The following is a 15,692-nucleotide window of genomic DNA, read 5'->3' on the forward strand; positions in this document are numbered from 1 at the left end:
TTTCATGTCCACCGTGGACCTCAGAGATGCATACCTGCACATACCAGTGAACAGGCAACACAAGCACATGCTAAGATTCACAGTAAACCTGGATCACTACCAATTCACAACCCCGGCATTCGGTCTAAAGTCCGCTCCAAGGGTGTTCACAAAATGCCTCGCAGCAGTGGCCGCACATCTGCGAAGAGGGGATCCACGTGTACCCCTACCTCGCTGTTGGACCTGGGATTCTCCATACACTGGGGAAAATCATCAATGGAGCCGGAGCAGGTGAAGAGCTTCCTGGGGGCTCAGATCAACACAATTCAATGCACGGTGTTACCCAGCGCAAAGAGGACACTCAGCCTGCTAAGGGAGACTCGCCACTACCAGAAGGGGCAAGCTCTGACACCGAGGACAGCGAGCAAGATCAAGGGGATGATGGCTTCATGCATACACCTGGTCCCCAATGTACGCCTACACATGAGGCCACTCCAAGAATGGCTGCAACACCAATGGTCAGAAGCTACAGGAAGTTGGGAGGATCTAGTGATTGTAACGCACGAAGTGCAGGAAGAGATGAATGAAATCCGAGAAGACTTGGCTGTTCCCTATGGTTTGAGTTGGCTGATTTACTGTTGTCCCTCCGTTCATGTCTTATGGAGCACCAGCGCCAAGATGCCTGCAAGGCGACAGTGCGCTTTATAAGTTTTATAAATAAAATAAATAAATGAGGTGGTGGACCAAGGAGAACATTACAATAGGGAAGCCTCTAACTCCACCTAACCCAACAGTGACCATCACCACAGACGCATCCCAGAAGGGATGGGTGCACACATGAACAGGCTCAGAGTGAGGGGTCTGTGGGCACCAGCGGATGCGGTCAGACACATCAATTACCTGGATCTGAAGAGAAGAGTGTTATTCACCCTGAAGGCCTTCCAGAAACAGCTGTACAAACAGAAGGTGTTGATACAAACGGACAACACAACAACAATGTTCTACATCAACAAGCAGGGAGGGACTCAGTCATTCCCTCTGTCCAGCCTAGCACAAGAAATATGGAGATGGGCAATACCACTCAAAATAGACCTGCTGGCCATACACCTGCCAGGGAAGGACAATGTGGAGGCGGAGTGGCTCAGCAGGCAGACTTCAGCATCCCATGAGTGGGAACTCAACAGTCAGGAAACAGAGACTATTCAGGAGATGGGGCACCCCAACAGTAGACCTGTTTGCAACACGCCAGAATGCAAAATGCCAGTACTTTGCATCCAGAGGAACAATCCCAGGGGAACGCCCTATGGATAAGCTGGTCAAAAACATTTGCCTACGCTTTTCCCCCGATACCATTGAACCTCAGGGTGCTCAACAAGTGCAGGAAAAGCAACATGACCCTGATCTGGTGACACCTCAATGGGCCAGGCAGACCTGGTATTCACAGATTATGGAAATGACGCAGGGTCCACCCCACAAGTTCGCAAAAAGAAAGGAACTACTCTCCATGCAGAACGGAGAAATTCTGCACCCAGAGCCGGTGGGCCTCACTCACTCACTCACTTACTCACTCACTCAGCCTAGCGGCTTGGCTCCTGAGGACTTAGAGTTCGCATACCTAAAGCTCCAAGAGAGCACCCTACGGGTGTTGCGAGACGCAAGGAGGCCCAGCACACGCAAATGCTATGGGGCAAAATGGAAAAGATTCACACAATGGTGCAGCAAGAAAAAGCTGCAGAGGAAGCTGACCAAGGAATTAACGGTGCTAAGATACCTCACGCACCTACTGAAAGCCAAACTAAGCTCATCCTCTCTGAGGGTACACCTGGCAGCAATTGTGGCATACACAAGGGGAGAGACTGGGAGAAGCTTCTTCACATCGCAAGGAAGTAAAAAGATTCCTGGATGGGGCAAAGCGAATAGCGCCACCAAAAAGGATGCCGCCGCCGGCATGGAACCTGAATGTGGTGCTGACTGAGCTCACGAAAGCACCTTTCGAACCCATCCACAAGGCATCACTGCAAATGCTGACAATGAAAGCGGCCTTTCTGATAGCTATCTCCTCGCTACGCAGGGTGAGCGAGCTGCAGGCACTGACACTGCAAGAACCCTACATCCAGATACAGTGACAGGGTCGTGATGAGAACAGACCCACACTTCATGCCAAAGGTGGTGTCAAGGTTCCACATGAATCAGAGTATACAAATTCCTAGCTTCTTCCAGAAGCCCACGACAAGCGCTGAGAGGGCGCTCCACACTCTAGACGCAAGAAGGGCAGTAATGCACTACATTAAAAGAACGAAGGAACACAGGAAGACAACAGTTTCCTGGGTAGACCAGTGACTAAGAACACCATCGCTCGATGGATCGCACAAACGATACAATTCTGCCACAAGCAAGCGGGCAGGAGCTAACAGGACGGGCACAGGCCCACTCGACCAGGAAGAAAGGAGCAACAATTGCCTTTCTGGCCAACACACCAATTCAGGACATATGCCTGGCGGCAACATGGGCTTCAGTGCACACGTTCACTAAGCACTATTGTGTGGATGTACAGATGAACAAGGAAGCACAAGTAGGACAAAGAGTGCTTCAACATATACTCAACAACCAATGCTCATCTTCCACCCAGCCTCCACAAAAGTAACAAAACCGCTACAAAATCTATGCACAGCAGTGTGAATCCAGAAAGATTCACGCTGCAAAACGAATAGTTTCTTGCCTGTCTGTGTAGTTTTGCAGCTTGAAGATCTTTCTGAATTCACTAGCGAACCCACCCGCCTCCGCCAGAAAGATGAGGCTCGAGAAGAAAGTGGAAACACATGGAATAGAAAGCAAGTTGAAGCTTACAAGATACGTGAAAAGAATTACGTTGGAAAAAGGATTAGCAAACATAGCAATGGATTCGCTACGAGAACACAAAAGAGAAAATAGAATCCGAAGATGGCGCCCAAGGGTGGGAGCTTCCGCAGGAAGCATGCCGACGTCACGGAAGGTACACCAAATGGTGGGACTGCTACGCCCACCTGGGCTACAAAAAAAGAGAAAAAAAACTACGATTCTGGACCCAACCACCAGATTGCGGAATATGCACAGCATAGTGAATCCAGAAAGATCTTCTAGCTGCAAAACTACACCGACAGGTAAACTATTCGTTCTCTTCCAGGGGTATACTCATCAGTCATAATCAACCCTCACTCCTCCCCGGACGAATACCATGACTATAGCAGGATGTTTTTTCCTCATTTTCTTATGCAGTGTAATACGCCATTGAAAAGACCTGCCCTATCACCTGTGGGGCATGATGGGAGCCTGGATGTCTTAAAGGCACAGTGCCAGTTTTTCTCTGAGTGTTCTCTATGCAGGCTTCTAGGCTAATCTGCCTGCTATCAACTTTACTATTTCTTTGAAAATAAAGGCGATGTTCAAACAAGTTGGAAGTTCATTTCTCTGTCATGGTAATGTTATTTTCTCTGATTTATTTCAAATACAAAATACGATGTAATATTGGTGTATTCGATCCTATTTGTGGGTTTTGGGCTCCATATTTATATAGATGTGTGTGTATATATATATTTTTTTGTTAATGATCCGGGGGGCCCACACATGGGCGGGACTATTCAGTGCTTATGACTTGAGTATACCCCTGGAAGAGAACTAGAATTACAGGTAAGTAGCTTATCCTCATCTCCCCACACTACGTCCGCAGTGAAGAATGGCTGCTTCGTTGAATGAATCACAACTACTAATCTAGTTATGCGTTTACTATTGATGGTTTCCTATCTCTCTGGATCTGCAAACATTCAGTCAGGGAAAGTGAAAGGTGCGAGGGCTGAAGTATACATTCTAGTAATTAGTTCTTTAAATTAGCATGCTTTTAAAAATATATATTGCAAAGTCAGTGATCCGAAGCACAGCCTCATTTTAAACATGTACTGTTCCTTTTGAGTTTTCTCAAGTTTGGCGTGCAGCACCCAGAAGTGCTCCATTCCTTTAGCACTTAAATGCATAACAAATGGTCACATGGTAATCCGCTGGGTTGCGAATTACAAAGGCTTGCACAGCCTGATACACCTTAGTATTCATTAATACACTTTAACAATATAGAAGCATCTGCTTCCAGGGCCCCTTACTGTGACCAAATGTGAAAAATAGGTGTCTAGCCTGAAATAACATGTACTTGTTTTCGAGATAATGTTTAAGAATTATTATCTAATTATAATTACGAAGTTATTCTGTGTTGCATGTATTTGTCTTGTTGCTATGTCTCACGGGGCTAATGCTGATTTCTGGTGGCAGCTCGCTCCCTGAAAGCAAGTTTTCACTATTGGATGTACTCCTGAGTCTCCGCATGGCTCTTCCGAAGCATTGTGTTTGCTCCTTATCCCGTGATACCAGGTCGTGGGTAATGCTGATTGCACCACCTCTCAGTTCTGTACTTGATTATTCTCAGTGTCAACAAGTCTCTGCTTCTAAAATGACATGGCCTCTTGTTCCTCATCCCCCCACTAGGTCGCTTTGGTCACTTGGGTTTGGCCATAAATTTGATCACTGCTGAGGACCGTTTCAATCTGAAAGCAATTGAAGATCATCTGTGTACTGAAATCAAACCCATTCCAGGCAGCATTGATAAGAGCCTTTATGTGGCAGAGTACCACAGCCAGCAGCCTCCGGAGGATGAGCCCTGAGGAGGTGAGTGGGAGCGCAGCATGAAGGAGGCTCCCTCTGGGGTCAGTGGGGCACTCTGACCTGTGAAGCAAAGAATGGCTGAGATCCAGAGGAAGGTGATAGCGGTGGAATGGGGTGACCGTGGAGTAGCGTAAGAGGAAAGAGGAGTATGTGATTTTGTTAGGATAACTCTCCAGATAGAGGCGGATTCCGAGGCACTGAGCAGTTCTTGTGAATGTATCCACATCTTGTTTGAGCTCTGACTCTCAGGCTATAGTTGGGTTGAACAGTGAAAACTTATTCTACGGGAGTATTGAGTGTTCAGGAACTCTGAAGAACATAAAAAATAGGAACACAAATTGGAACATCCAGTCACTGCTGTGCCTTTTTATGGAATAATGTAAAGTTTTGTTCAAAGTAAAAATGGAATCCTAAGCAGTATTATTAATACTATGTAAAGTATGGCGTTACCCATCCTGAGGCAGTCTGCTTGAAGCCCCAGAGAGTAGTAGTCTCATCTTATTGCCCGGACCGTGTTCCTTGCTCTGGCATAAAGTTTAAAACCCCTTTGTTGTGCTGGATTCAGCTTCCCACAGATTCCTCAACTTAATATTCTCCCTAAGCCTCAAATTGATCTATGGAAACCTTTCCCCAGTAATCTCTCTCCATCTCCATCAGGTGACGCCATGGAGCTCCAGCCACAACTCCAGATGTGATGACCGACTAATTTAGACAGCATCTGGTGCAGTGATGTCAGTTCCCTTTTTCTGTGCCTCATCAGCATAGGTTCATGGTGGCATCTAAGCACTATTGGTTTGTTGTCCTGCCCTTTGGACTCAGTACGGTCTCTCACGTCTTCACACTTCACTGCGATGGTTTCAGTTCCATGTGTTTCCATACTTGGCGACTGGCTGGAGTCACCACTGGGGGAAACTCTCTTCTTTGACTTCGTCTTCACCTCCAGTGCCCAAAAATTCAACCTATCGACAGTACGGGTGTTGACATTTATGGAGGTGGTGTTAGCCTCCGACATAGCGGCTCCCAGATATTCAAGAGCTTATGAAAAGGTTTCAGACTCTGAATCAAATCCCGGTTCTCCAGATTTTCCAGGTGCTTGACCTCGTGGGCTGTTGCATCCTGTTAGATTAGGACCCCTAGTGGTGCGTGAGGCGGCAGTGGCTTCAACATTAATGGGAGACTCACTGGCCAGGTGCGTATCTTTTAGTCAGTGCTTTGGAATCTGCACTCTGATGCCCCCCCCCCCCCAATCTTTTGGGGTTTACCCATTCTGCACCACACAGACACTGGCTAGAGTGGCTGTGAACTCATTGCAGGGCTGGGGTGCTCACCTGAGAGTGGCTGTGAACTCATTGCAGGGCTGGGATGCTCACCTGAGAGTGGCTGTGAACTCATTGCAGGGCTGGGGTGCTCACCTGAGAGTGGCTGTGAACTCATTGCAGGGCTGGGATGCTCACCTGAGAGTGGCTGTGAACTCATTGCAGGGCTGGGATGCTCACCTGGCAGGCATAGGGCCTTGTATATTGGGAGCAACATTCAGATTCTGTCTGATAATAGCCAAACCATCCAATGTATCAACAGATAGCGTGGTGTGGGGTTGTGGATCATATTGTGGGTGGAGAGATTCCTGTGGAAGTGATCAAAGCAGTGTTAATTTCTAGGTAGCAGCTTCTCTCCCCCATGTGAAAGTAGATGTCTTTACACATCTCTCTGGAGGAACACAAGTCGAAGTTATAACATTTTGTTTATTTAGAAAGTTTTATATATACATAGTGCGACCATAACTTCTGAGGGTATCTTAGTCCTTTACAAATGTACAGATGGCAGAGGCAAAAGAAACGCATATTGCTCCCACATGCAAATGCATACAAAGGTTTGTGCATAAAAACAGTAAATAAAACCATCATCAAAACAGTGAGGGTAAGCAGCCGTCATACAAGTAATGGTGGTGAGCAGGTTGAGGCATTGGGACAAAGATCCTAGGGCATACTTTTGCTTGTGAGTAAAGACTTGACTTCTTTCCTGAAGGAAGTAGTTGAGAGATTCAGTCTGGTTTAGTGAGTTCCAGATCCTCGGGCCATTCCACAGAAGGCTCAGTTGTATGTTTTCTTTTTGGAAAATCTGTGGTTTCAGCAGTAGCGTGCTAAAGCTTCTGGAAGATCCATCACCACCAACGTCTGAGCCAGAGATCTCGGTGTATTGTAGTGAGAGCTTTGTTACTCATGCCAACAATTGTTAATTGAATTCCTGCTTTACACTGGAGCCAGTTGAACATTTCAAGGTCAGGGGAGATGTGGCCGTTTCTTTTAGATCCCACGAGGTGTCTAGCAGCTGAATTAGGGGGGGACTCTTAGAGGAGCCGTTGTAGACCTGTACAGGTCGCACAGGGTTGCATTCCCATAATCTATCCAAGGGATTACTAGGGCTTCTACTTCCGCTTTGAAGTGTGGGGAGAGAGGAAGGGTTTTAATATCCTCTGGATGCTCATTTTTAGGTTTGCCCCTTTGGTGACTGCACTCGTATGCTTCTGCATGTTAAGGTTCTTGTCCAGTGATATTCCCAGATAGTCGATAACTTGGGGCGGACGTTGAGTGCTGTTCTTTGTTTCAGCCATTCCTCTATTGTAGGTGACTGGAGGGGTGGAGCAATTAGAAGGAATTTGGCCTTGAGGGAGTTTATTTTGAGGTGGTTTTCTGCAAGCCAGGCTTGGGTTTTTTGTAGAGTTGAATTTTAAAGATCTGCTGCCTTCAGGGTAAGACATTAACACATGTTTGGGTGTTGTCCGCATACATATGATAATGAATGTTGGGTGAGCTCCGAATTTCAGTAAGAGGCTCCATGAACAGGTTAAAGCGATTGGGTGAGAGGCCCTGCCGGACTTTTAGAGTGACAGGAATGGACTTAGCGGCTCATTGACCTTGACTCTTTGAGATCTGTTTTGGAGAAATGAGGTGAACCAGTTTAGAAGCATCCTGAGAAGCCCATTCTCTCCCTCAAGAGTTCTAAAAGTTGTCTTGTTTTACCGCATCGAATGCCGAAGATGGGTCCAGGATTAGGAGACGAGATTCTTTTAGGTCCAGAATCTTTAGCGTATCATCCACTGTGAGTCAGAGCTGATACGGTACTGAGCCCTGGGTGGAAGCCAGATTGGAAATAATCCAAATGGCAGAATTGATTGCTGTAGTTGCAAAATTGGATGTGTGCACATTTTTCCAGTAGCTTTGCCAGAGTTCAATTGTTAAAGATCAGGTGTAGGAAAGAGGCCCATTTTTGCAAAGGTAACCCCCAGCCTTTTGCCAGATACCTGATGTCAACGTAACTAAGTGTGTGCTGGGATCCTGCTAACCAGGCCCCAGCACCAGTGTTCTTTCCCACAACTGTATCTTCTACCTACAATTGGCACACCTCTGGGCCACTTTTAAGACGCTTGTAAAAAGGCACCCCTGGTACCAAGGGCCTTGTGACCAGAGAAGGCCTCTGAGGGCTGCAGCATATATTGTTCCACCCTCAGAGACCTCTCACCAAAAAGCCCCACCCTGCCATTGCAGGCTGTGTTTTGGTGCAGACCAAACTGAAGAACGGACAGGACACACATCCATGTGTGCCAGGCCCACCAAAAACTGCCTGTGGCATGGGTAAGTCACCCCTCTAGTAGGCCTTACAGCACTAAAGGCAGGGTGCACCATACCACAGGTGAGGGCATAGCTGCAGGAGCAATGTGCCTCTACAGTGTCCGTTTCATTCACAGACAAAGTGCAGTGGAGCCATTTTGAGTTCATGGGCTGGGAGTTTGTCAACACGAACTCCACAGCTCCATGATGGCTCGACTGAAGTCTGAGAAGTTTGGTATTAAACTTCCCAACACATTAAACCCACACTCATGCTAGTGTGGGATTTAATGTAAAATGCATGCAGAGGGCATCTTATAGATTCCCTCTGAAAAGCGACAAACCCTCGTGTCCGTCCTGACAGGCTCCCAGCCATCTGCCACCACCAGACCAGTTTCTGGGCCCCTGGGCCTATAGGCTCTGCTCTCTGGGTCTGGAAACAAAGCACATTCTGTGCAGAGGTGTTGTCTCCTCCCCCAGAATGGTCAGGGCCCTCCAAGAGCGAGCTTCAAAGGCTGCTGCCTTTGTGAACTGCCCCAAGCCTTATGCTGCTATCTGCAACGGGTTCTCACTGGTTCCGACCCAGATTTTGGGCATGAGAACCGGTGGGAAATACCTTACGAGGAAAGAAGGCGTACCCACCTTGGCTAACCCCACCCCACCCCTCCGATTGGGAAGGCGAGGTGAATGCCACCTCTTTCCCAGCCGTCTTGAAGTTGGGGAGTCCCCCATTCAGGAAGAGGCCTAAGCCCCCCTCCCACTGGAGGGTGGCATACTATGGAGTGTGGACACCCCAAGAAAAGGGACCCATTGGTCCCTACCTGCCCACCCCTGTAAGGGCCTAAATCTAGTATTTAGGGGCACCCCTGAATCTTGCCTCCTCAGATTCGACGTGACCAGAAGGACCGATGAGCAGTGCTGCATAAGATGACAACTGCTTTGGCCCCGACTCTACCAGTCTGTCTCTTCCTCTGAAACCCCTGCAAGCTACTGACTATCTATGCACACATTTAACTCTCTGTTCGAACTCTATGACTATGTATTTCACCTGCATTATTGACGCTACTGACTATCTATGCACACATTTAACTGTTATATTTGTATTATTGATGTGCTGTACTACTTTGCTCCCTCACGTACCTACCCTTCCCACTTATTATGTGTAACCCCACTCTCTTGCTGGCATTCCCGGCTTTGTAAAGCGCTCTGATATCTGCAAAGATCTTGTTTGCGCTATATAAAACGTTCAAATAAATAAGCTGAACCTGTTGTGTCCTGAAGCCAGCAGCCTCAAAGAAACCCGGGTGCGTGCTCTGCCTTCCTAAAGAACTCTGATCTCCATTGGACAGTGGCTTTGTCCAACCCTTCCCAGAACTCCAGATTGAGGCGGATCCGAGAGTTGTCACCACTCTGCACCTTACGCCCACGGCCCGAGTCAGTGGCCCAACACCCCAGCCAGGTCCCCCCGGCGTTCCTGTCCTCTGTTCCAGAGTTGGACGAACGCCACCGGCCTTCTCCTCGATGCCTCATCCTAAAAGCAGGCTTCGAAAAAGCATAAAAATTTTACTAGACCTGCAGTTCTAGTGACTTGAATATTCTACTTGACCTTTTTGTAAAGGTCTTGATCCATAAACTGATTTCAAATGTGAATGAGGGCAAATCCTTTAATTAATTGAGCCGCCATTTTCTTCATTATCACATAATGTGCGAGTTCAGCACGTCTGCTGTACAAAAAACGATTTTGTTTGATTTAATAGACTAAACTTTATTTCTACATATAATACAAATCTAGCCACATACAGGATACACGTGACCCCCCTGGCTTGCCTCTTAGTTCATTAACATAATTATTAACTGAGCGGGGCAGGAATGTTTCCCAAATCATGCTTAAAAACTATCACTTTTAATAAATGCATAACTAAAGCATGAAGTGGTAGCACACTGTCATTAGTAATCAACAGATTTCACATTGAAATGGTCACAAACTTTCCCACTGAAATGCGGTTTTAATGAGAAGACTATATAGTGTGCAAACAATGTTTGGCAATAGAGTTTCTGCAAACCTGTCATTTGCGCATAACCAAGTAAAGTGTTCTGGTTTGTTATGCTCCTGTTTAATTCTTTGTTTGCCCCGCACTTAATTACAGAAAAATGTGCTTTTGTAATTCTTGATATATTTTGAAATATTTGTAATAATAATTTGCAGGCTATTTATTTAAATGGTGTCAGAGCAAAATAACTGACCTCTTCAGACCGATCACTTGACAAAAACCTCTAACTCTAGTAAGAGATCACGATTTTGCAATGCAATAGGTCTTGTATTTGCGCAAGTTTAAGCTACTGGCAGTGTAAATGACAATGCCTTTTATTTGTTTTGATAATTAACACATAAATAAAAGGCATTGTCGTGTACAATGTCAATAGCTCAAACTTTTGTAAATGTGAGACCTATGCATAAAAGCGTCCGCCATAGTCCCGGACTGCTTAGAAAGTGAAAGTGCTCATGGCTCGCTAAATGTTGCAGGAAAGCACGCCGTGCCTGCAGTCAAGTGTCTTTTAACCAGTTTATTAATGGAACTGTGCGATTACTTAAAATCATTCAGTATAAAAAATGCAGTTTGGTTCAAATAAAACACAGTAAAATACAGTAAAATGCCCCACCCTCCTCCTCGACCTACACCGGTCAAGGACCAATGGTGCAGCTATGTGGTCTTGATACTGACTATGTTCACTGGTACTATACATTATTAAAAAGAATTAAAGTTTTTAGAGGCAGCATGAGACCTCGCATACTAGAGTCTGGAAGGCGTGTAAAAGTTCGACATCCTCAGTTGCACTGTGGACTTCATCGGACCCTTAGTCGGCCCCAGTTGGATACCTCTGACTGATGGGACCATTTTCTTTTCGGCGACCTCCTGTGTTATCTGTAGATTGCCAACTTTAGGGCGGCGGGTCACAGGGCTCTTCGGTATGGTATCCTTTAGTTGGTTTTCAAGTGCCATTTTAACTTGATGGATGAACTTGCCTATCCTGGCTAATAAACATGTAGTGGTTTCAGAGAAACACCAATCCGAGGCCTCTCTGCAAGTTCTGTGGCCCAAGATGCGTAGTGCCGGACGTAGCAATCGCTGTCGGTCACTGGCCTGCTTAGTGCAGCAACATAGCAAGTGTATACAGGATTCTCTGCGATAGTTGCAAAGTCGGCAGGCAGTGGCTCCGTCCGAGCGTGCCCAACGTGGGTTGAAGTCCGTTATCCTGAGGGCCAAGAGGCACATAAACAGAATTTTTTGTCTTGCTTCGATTGTTAGTGAGTCTTGTAAATATGGTTGAGGTTTACCGGGAGTGTAGGACTTGTCCAAGGCCAACGTTAGCGGGTTGGGCCGGAGCGAGGAAAGGTCTAGCTCAAAGGAAATAGACTGGACTTGGCGCTTGGCGCTTGACGGCTTTTGCCCAGGCGGAATATGGGATTTCGTGTAAGTGCAGACTCCGCCCCTCGATCTTCAGAAGATCAATGGATAGTTCCACCTTGGCTTGCCATGGGGAGCCCGCTTCCCCAAAGATGGTTTTTAGCGAGTGCTTCAAGGTGTTTTCGGGCGACTTCAGAACTCTGATGTAGTATTTTAGCAACTCCCCCAGTAGTACCAGTTCAGGACGTTTCAGGCCTATTTCCAGTCTCACCCTGTTATTCCGTTCCTGTTTGGGGGCTCGTAGCACCATCTTGTATGCTTTCACCTGTGCCGATTGGACCACTTTTTCAAAAGCCCCTGGATAGACTATATGGCCGTACGTGATGGCGGGGATCAATTTAGCCCTGAGTACTGTCAGCATCGGATCTGCAGAGGGACTGGCCAGGCCGTGGCTTAGACGTCTTAGAGATGTAATTGTTTTGTCAATTTTTGGTTTAAGAGTCTTCAGATGTTTGAATGCAGTAGCCCTCTCTGATACCCATGTGCCCAGATAGTTGTAGGATGGGGCCGTGGTGATTCGGTGTTCCCCCAGAGACCATGAAGCTTTTGTTTTGTGTGGATGTTTGCCTGCAGTAGAAGAAACTCATTAAAGAAAATGGTGCTTACACACTAAAAAAGACTAGCCGTGTAACAAACTAAGTAAAAGGTCCAGTCCTCATGGGAGGTTACACATTAATACAAGGCGGTACTAAGGAGGGACTAACATGCCTATTAATTAATCTAAAGCAAGCAGTTTTTGAAGGACAATGAATCAAGGCAATGACAAATATGGTCAGAGTGGGCGGGGCTTCAAGTCCATACTCTAATACAGCATGGCTCCCAGAACAGCCTATGCACTGCCCAGACTCGACCTAAAAATAAACTAAATTTTCCAAGCAGCAATTAGTAAAAAGACAGAGTCTTATATAGCGCAAACCTGACCCGAATCTGGTATCCGATCACTTTACATAGCACCAGTTGCATTACTTGTGGACACATTCATTTTTGTTAGGCATGGGGAGATTAAGGGATTTGCCCAGAATCACAGGATGTTCAGCGTCATCGCTGAGACTCGCACCCAGTTCCCCGGATTCAAGGTCGACCGCCCTAGCCGTTAGGCCACCTCCTCTCCCATGCATTTGACCTCTTTCCTTGAACAGACAGCAAATGTGTCAAGATAAAAACAAGATTTAATAGGATCTTTATTTCTCATTCACTTTTTAAATGAATAGAACACCTGTTCCTTTTCACTCAAAGTTCACTCGCCAGATGGGACTAGTAGGTGCTAAAAATATCTCGACCTGATAACATTTTGCTCGGAATTGTGAGTGGTCGAGTAGATTTTTCGAGGCCTGTAAAGGGTCCACTCAACACCAAGCAGAACCGGTGAGAAGAACCCGATAAAGAGCACTGCATCCACAGATCATGAGTCAAGAGGTACCTGACCAAAGGTGTCCAGCAACTCTTCATCTTCATTCTTCAGTCGTTGGTTCCCTACATCCAGTCTTCTGGCTCCAAACTGCAGTCCTTTTCCGCGACAGACATCCTCCATAGAAGAGCATTGGGCCCCCGACACCCCTGCAACCGGCTGCCGCTGCATCGCTGGTGATGTGGACTTGGTGCCTACCTGGCACTTCCTTTGCCCTTACCTGAACCCCAGGAGCTTGACTCCCAAGACCAAGAAGATGTTCCCTAGTGGCTAGGGCATTCGACCTTTAAGCTGGGGAACGCTTGGCAGGGACACTCGGCATCCTGTGATTCTGGGCAAATCACTTAATATCCCAGTGCCTAATTAAAATTGAATGTGTCCATCTGAAACGCAACTGGTGCTCATGTAAAGCGCTCTGATACTTTCGGGTCAAGTTCTCTCTACAGAAAACTCCAAAAAAGAAAAAGTGGCCTGCTTGCGAGCAGCCCCATCTAAGGTGCCTCTTAGTCCCCTTGGCTAACATTGGCAATCTTAAGTGCCAGCCTGAACTTTGCGAAAACTTAGTTCTAACCCCCAAAACTTCAGTCCTAAAATACGTTACTTACCTGTAAACTTAACACTTTGTTTTTCTTCTAAGGACTAAATGGTGGGTTTTCTCTGAAAATTCTTGTAAGTGTTGAACTGTCTTGTACTGCAGCAAAAAGTAACTTAGTGCCTACACCAGAGTGAACTTGTTTACCAGTGTCTTGTGTTGCTTAAATTGTTAGAGGAGTGTTTCATGCTGAATTAGAAAGTAATCATGAAGCAATCTAATAGTAATTTAAAAGTAATTTCAAGTGTCTGAACAGTTTACAATTGTTTTCTCAAATGCAAAAAATAATGTGAATATTCCTACAAATCCAGTGTTCACTGTATGTCTAAAAGTCACATTCCTTTACCTGCTGCTTAGTAAATCTTGGTTCTAGAAATAAAACAAAGTAACTTTTTATGCAATCAATTGGTCTGGATTCAGTCTTTGAGCTTGTGACCTCACTTCTGAGTGTGTACAACAAATACTTAACCCTAACCCCTGATAAGCCTGGCTGCCGACCACACTACCACAAACGTGAGTGAGGGATTATCTACTTTAGCCTCTGCTATACCTCTGGGGATCCACTGGACTCTGTGCACACTATACCTCACTTTGGTATAGTATACACAGAGCCAGCTTCCTACATCAATGGGTTAGCTATGGGGTCTACAACTTTGCATTTGTTGCACCACTTGGTCAACACCTCATTACAAGACTATCTCCGGATTAAAAAACACATGTTAAGTAATTGCACTAATAAAAAGTTATGACCGTATTTGCTAGACCTAGGTCTAATCTCTCCCCAAGAAGTGGGAAAGAAGGTAGGCCACTGGGTCAAGACATGAGTGAGCGAAACTTACACTGGGGGTGACCAAAAGAAAGGGATTACAAAACCTCCACAGGTGAAAGGGGGCGATTCCCCCCCCCCCCTCCCACCTGCCCCAAAGATGAAAAAACAAGTCTTCCAAAGGCCCCTAAATCCCTGTTCCAGAGGGTGAGTCCCAGAAGTCTTCCCAGTCCATTGGTGGATATAATGTTTGGTCCCCTAAAGGTCTGGTGTTACTACTGTAGGAAGGTTGAACACCCTCCTAAAGTTGATGCCTGTCCCCATAAAAATGCTACTAGTACTGCCCCAGTTATTACTTGTGTGGCAAATCTCCAGATAAGATGAAGTGTGAGCCCCGAGTAAATCCGAGCTCACACTAAAGCCCTCTTAGTTTCTGAAGGGGAGGGAGCATTGACTACTTTAGCTGTCTTGCCCCCTAACCTAATGAAGTACTTACCTACAATACGTCTCAGTGAATGGGACTAGGGTAAAAACCCTGAGGGAGAGGGATATAGGTGGCAGTATCACTATGGTGAGAAATACACAGGTTTCCCCAAGAAAATACCTGACTTGGAAAAACATATCCAGTCACCAGCACTTAGTGTGACCTCGAGGGGAAATAAATTAATTTAAAAATAACCAGGTTTTTAGGTCTTTTCAAAAAGAGGCAAGAGAGTTGGCAGCTCTCATGTCCACAGAGAGCCTATTCTGTAGTTTAGCCGTGCTATGGCCTATGCTTCGACCTCGCCAGATCAAAGTTCGAATCCTTGGTGCCAACATCAACCTGGCATTGGTGGACCTTAGCTTTAGCTGTCTGCCAGGGTGGTACCATGAGTAAAAACTTTTCAGAGATAACCGGTCCTATATTATTCAAGGCTTTATAGGCTAGGCAAAGTGCCTTGAACTCAATATGTTGTGCCTCTGGCAGCCAATGAAGTTTCCGAATGTCTTCAGCAACTGATTGATACTTCCGTAAGTTCAATAAAAGTTTTTTCAGATGTTTCTGTATCTCAAGATAGAGGCCGTTGCATTAGTCTAATTTAGATAGTACTAAAGTAGGTACAACCGTCCTCCTGGAATCAGGAGGGATTTAGGGCAGGACCACCTTTAGTTTCCTTATCGGGTAAAAGGTAGCCGAAACTGGGGCATT

The 15,692-nt window shown here is 46.1% G+C and overlaps 1 protein-coding gene across 3 annotated transcripts in view; it reads left to right on the plus strand.

The window, feature by feature from the left end:
* LOC147706660 (putative ATP-dependent RNA helicase DDX6) overlaps nucleotides 1-15,692 on the plus strand; it is a 233,233-nt gene that overhangs the window by 210,081 nt on the left and 7,460 nt on the right. For all 3 annotated transcript variants that reach the window (XM_086933166.1, XM_086933165.1, XM_086933167.1), the window contains exon 13: nucleotides 4,489-4,668. In XM_086933166.1, the coding sequence (XP_086789292.1) occupies nucleotides 4,489-4,664 (176 nt within the window). In that variant the 3' untranslated portion in view covers nucleotides 4,665-4,668. The remainder of the gene's footprint in view (nucleotides 1-4,488; nucleotides 4,669-15,692) is intronic.

The sequence above is a fragment of the Lissotriton vulgaris genome, chromosome 7 (genome assembly GCF_964263255.1).
Source record: "Lissotriton vulgaris chromosome 7, aLisVul1.2, whole genome shotgun sequence".
Lineage (NCBI taxonomy): Eukaryota > Metazoa > Chordata > Amphibia > Caudata > Salamandridae > Lissotriton > Lissotriton vulgaris.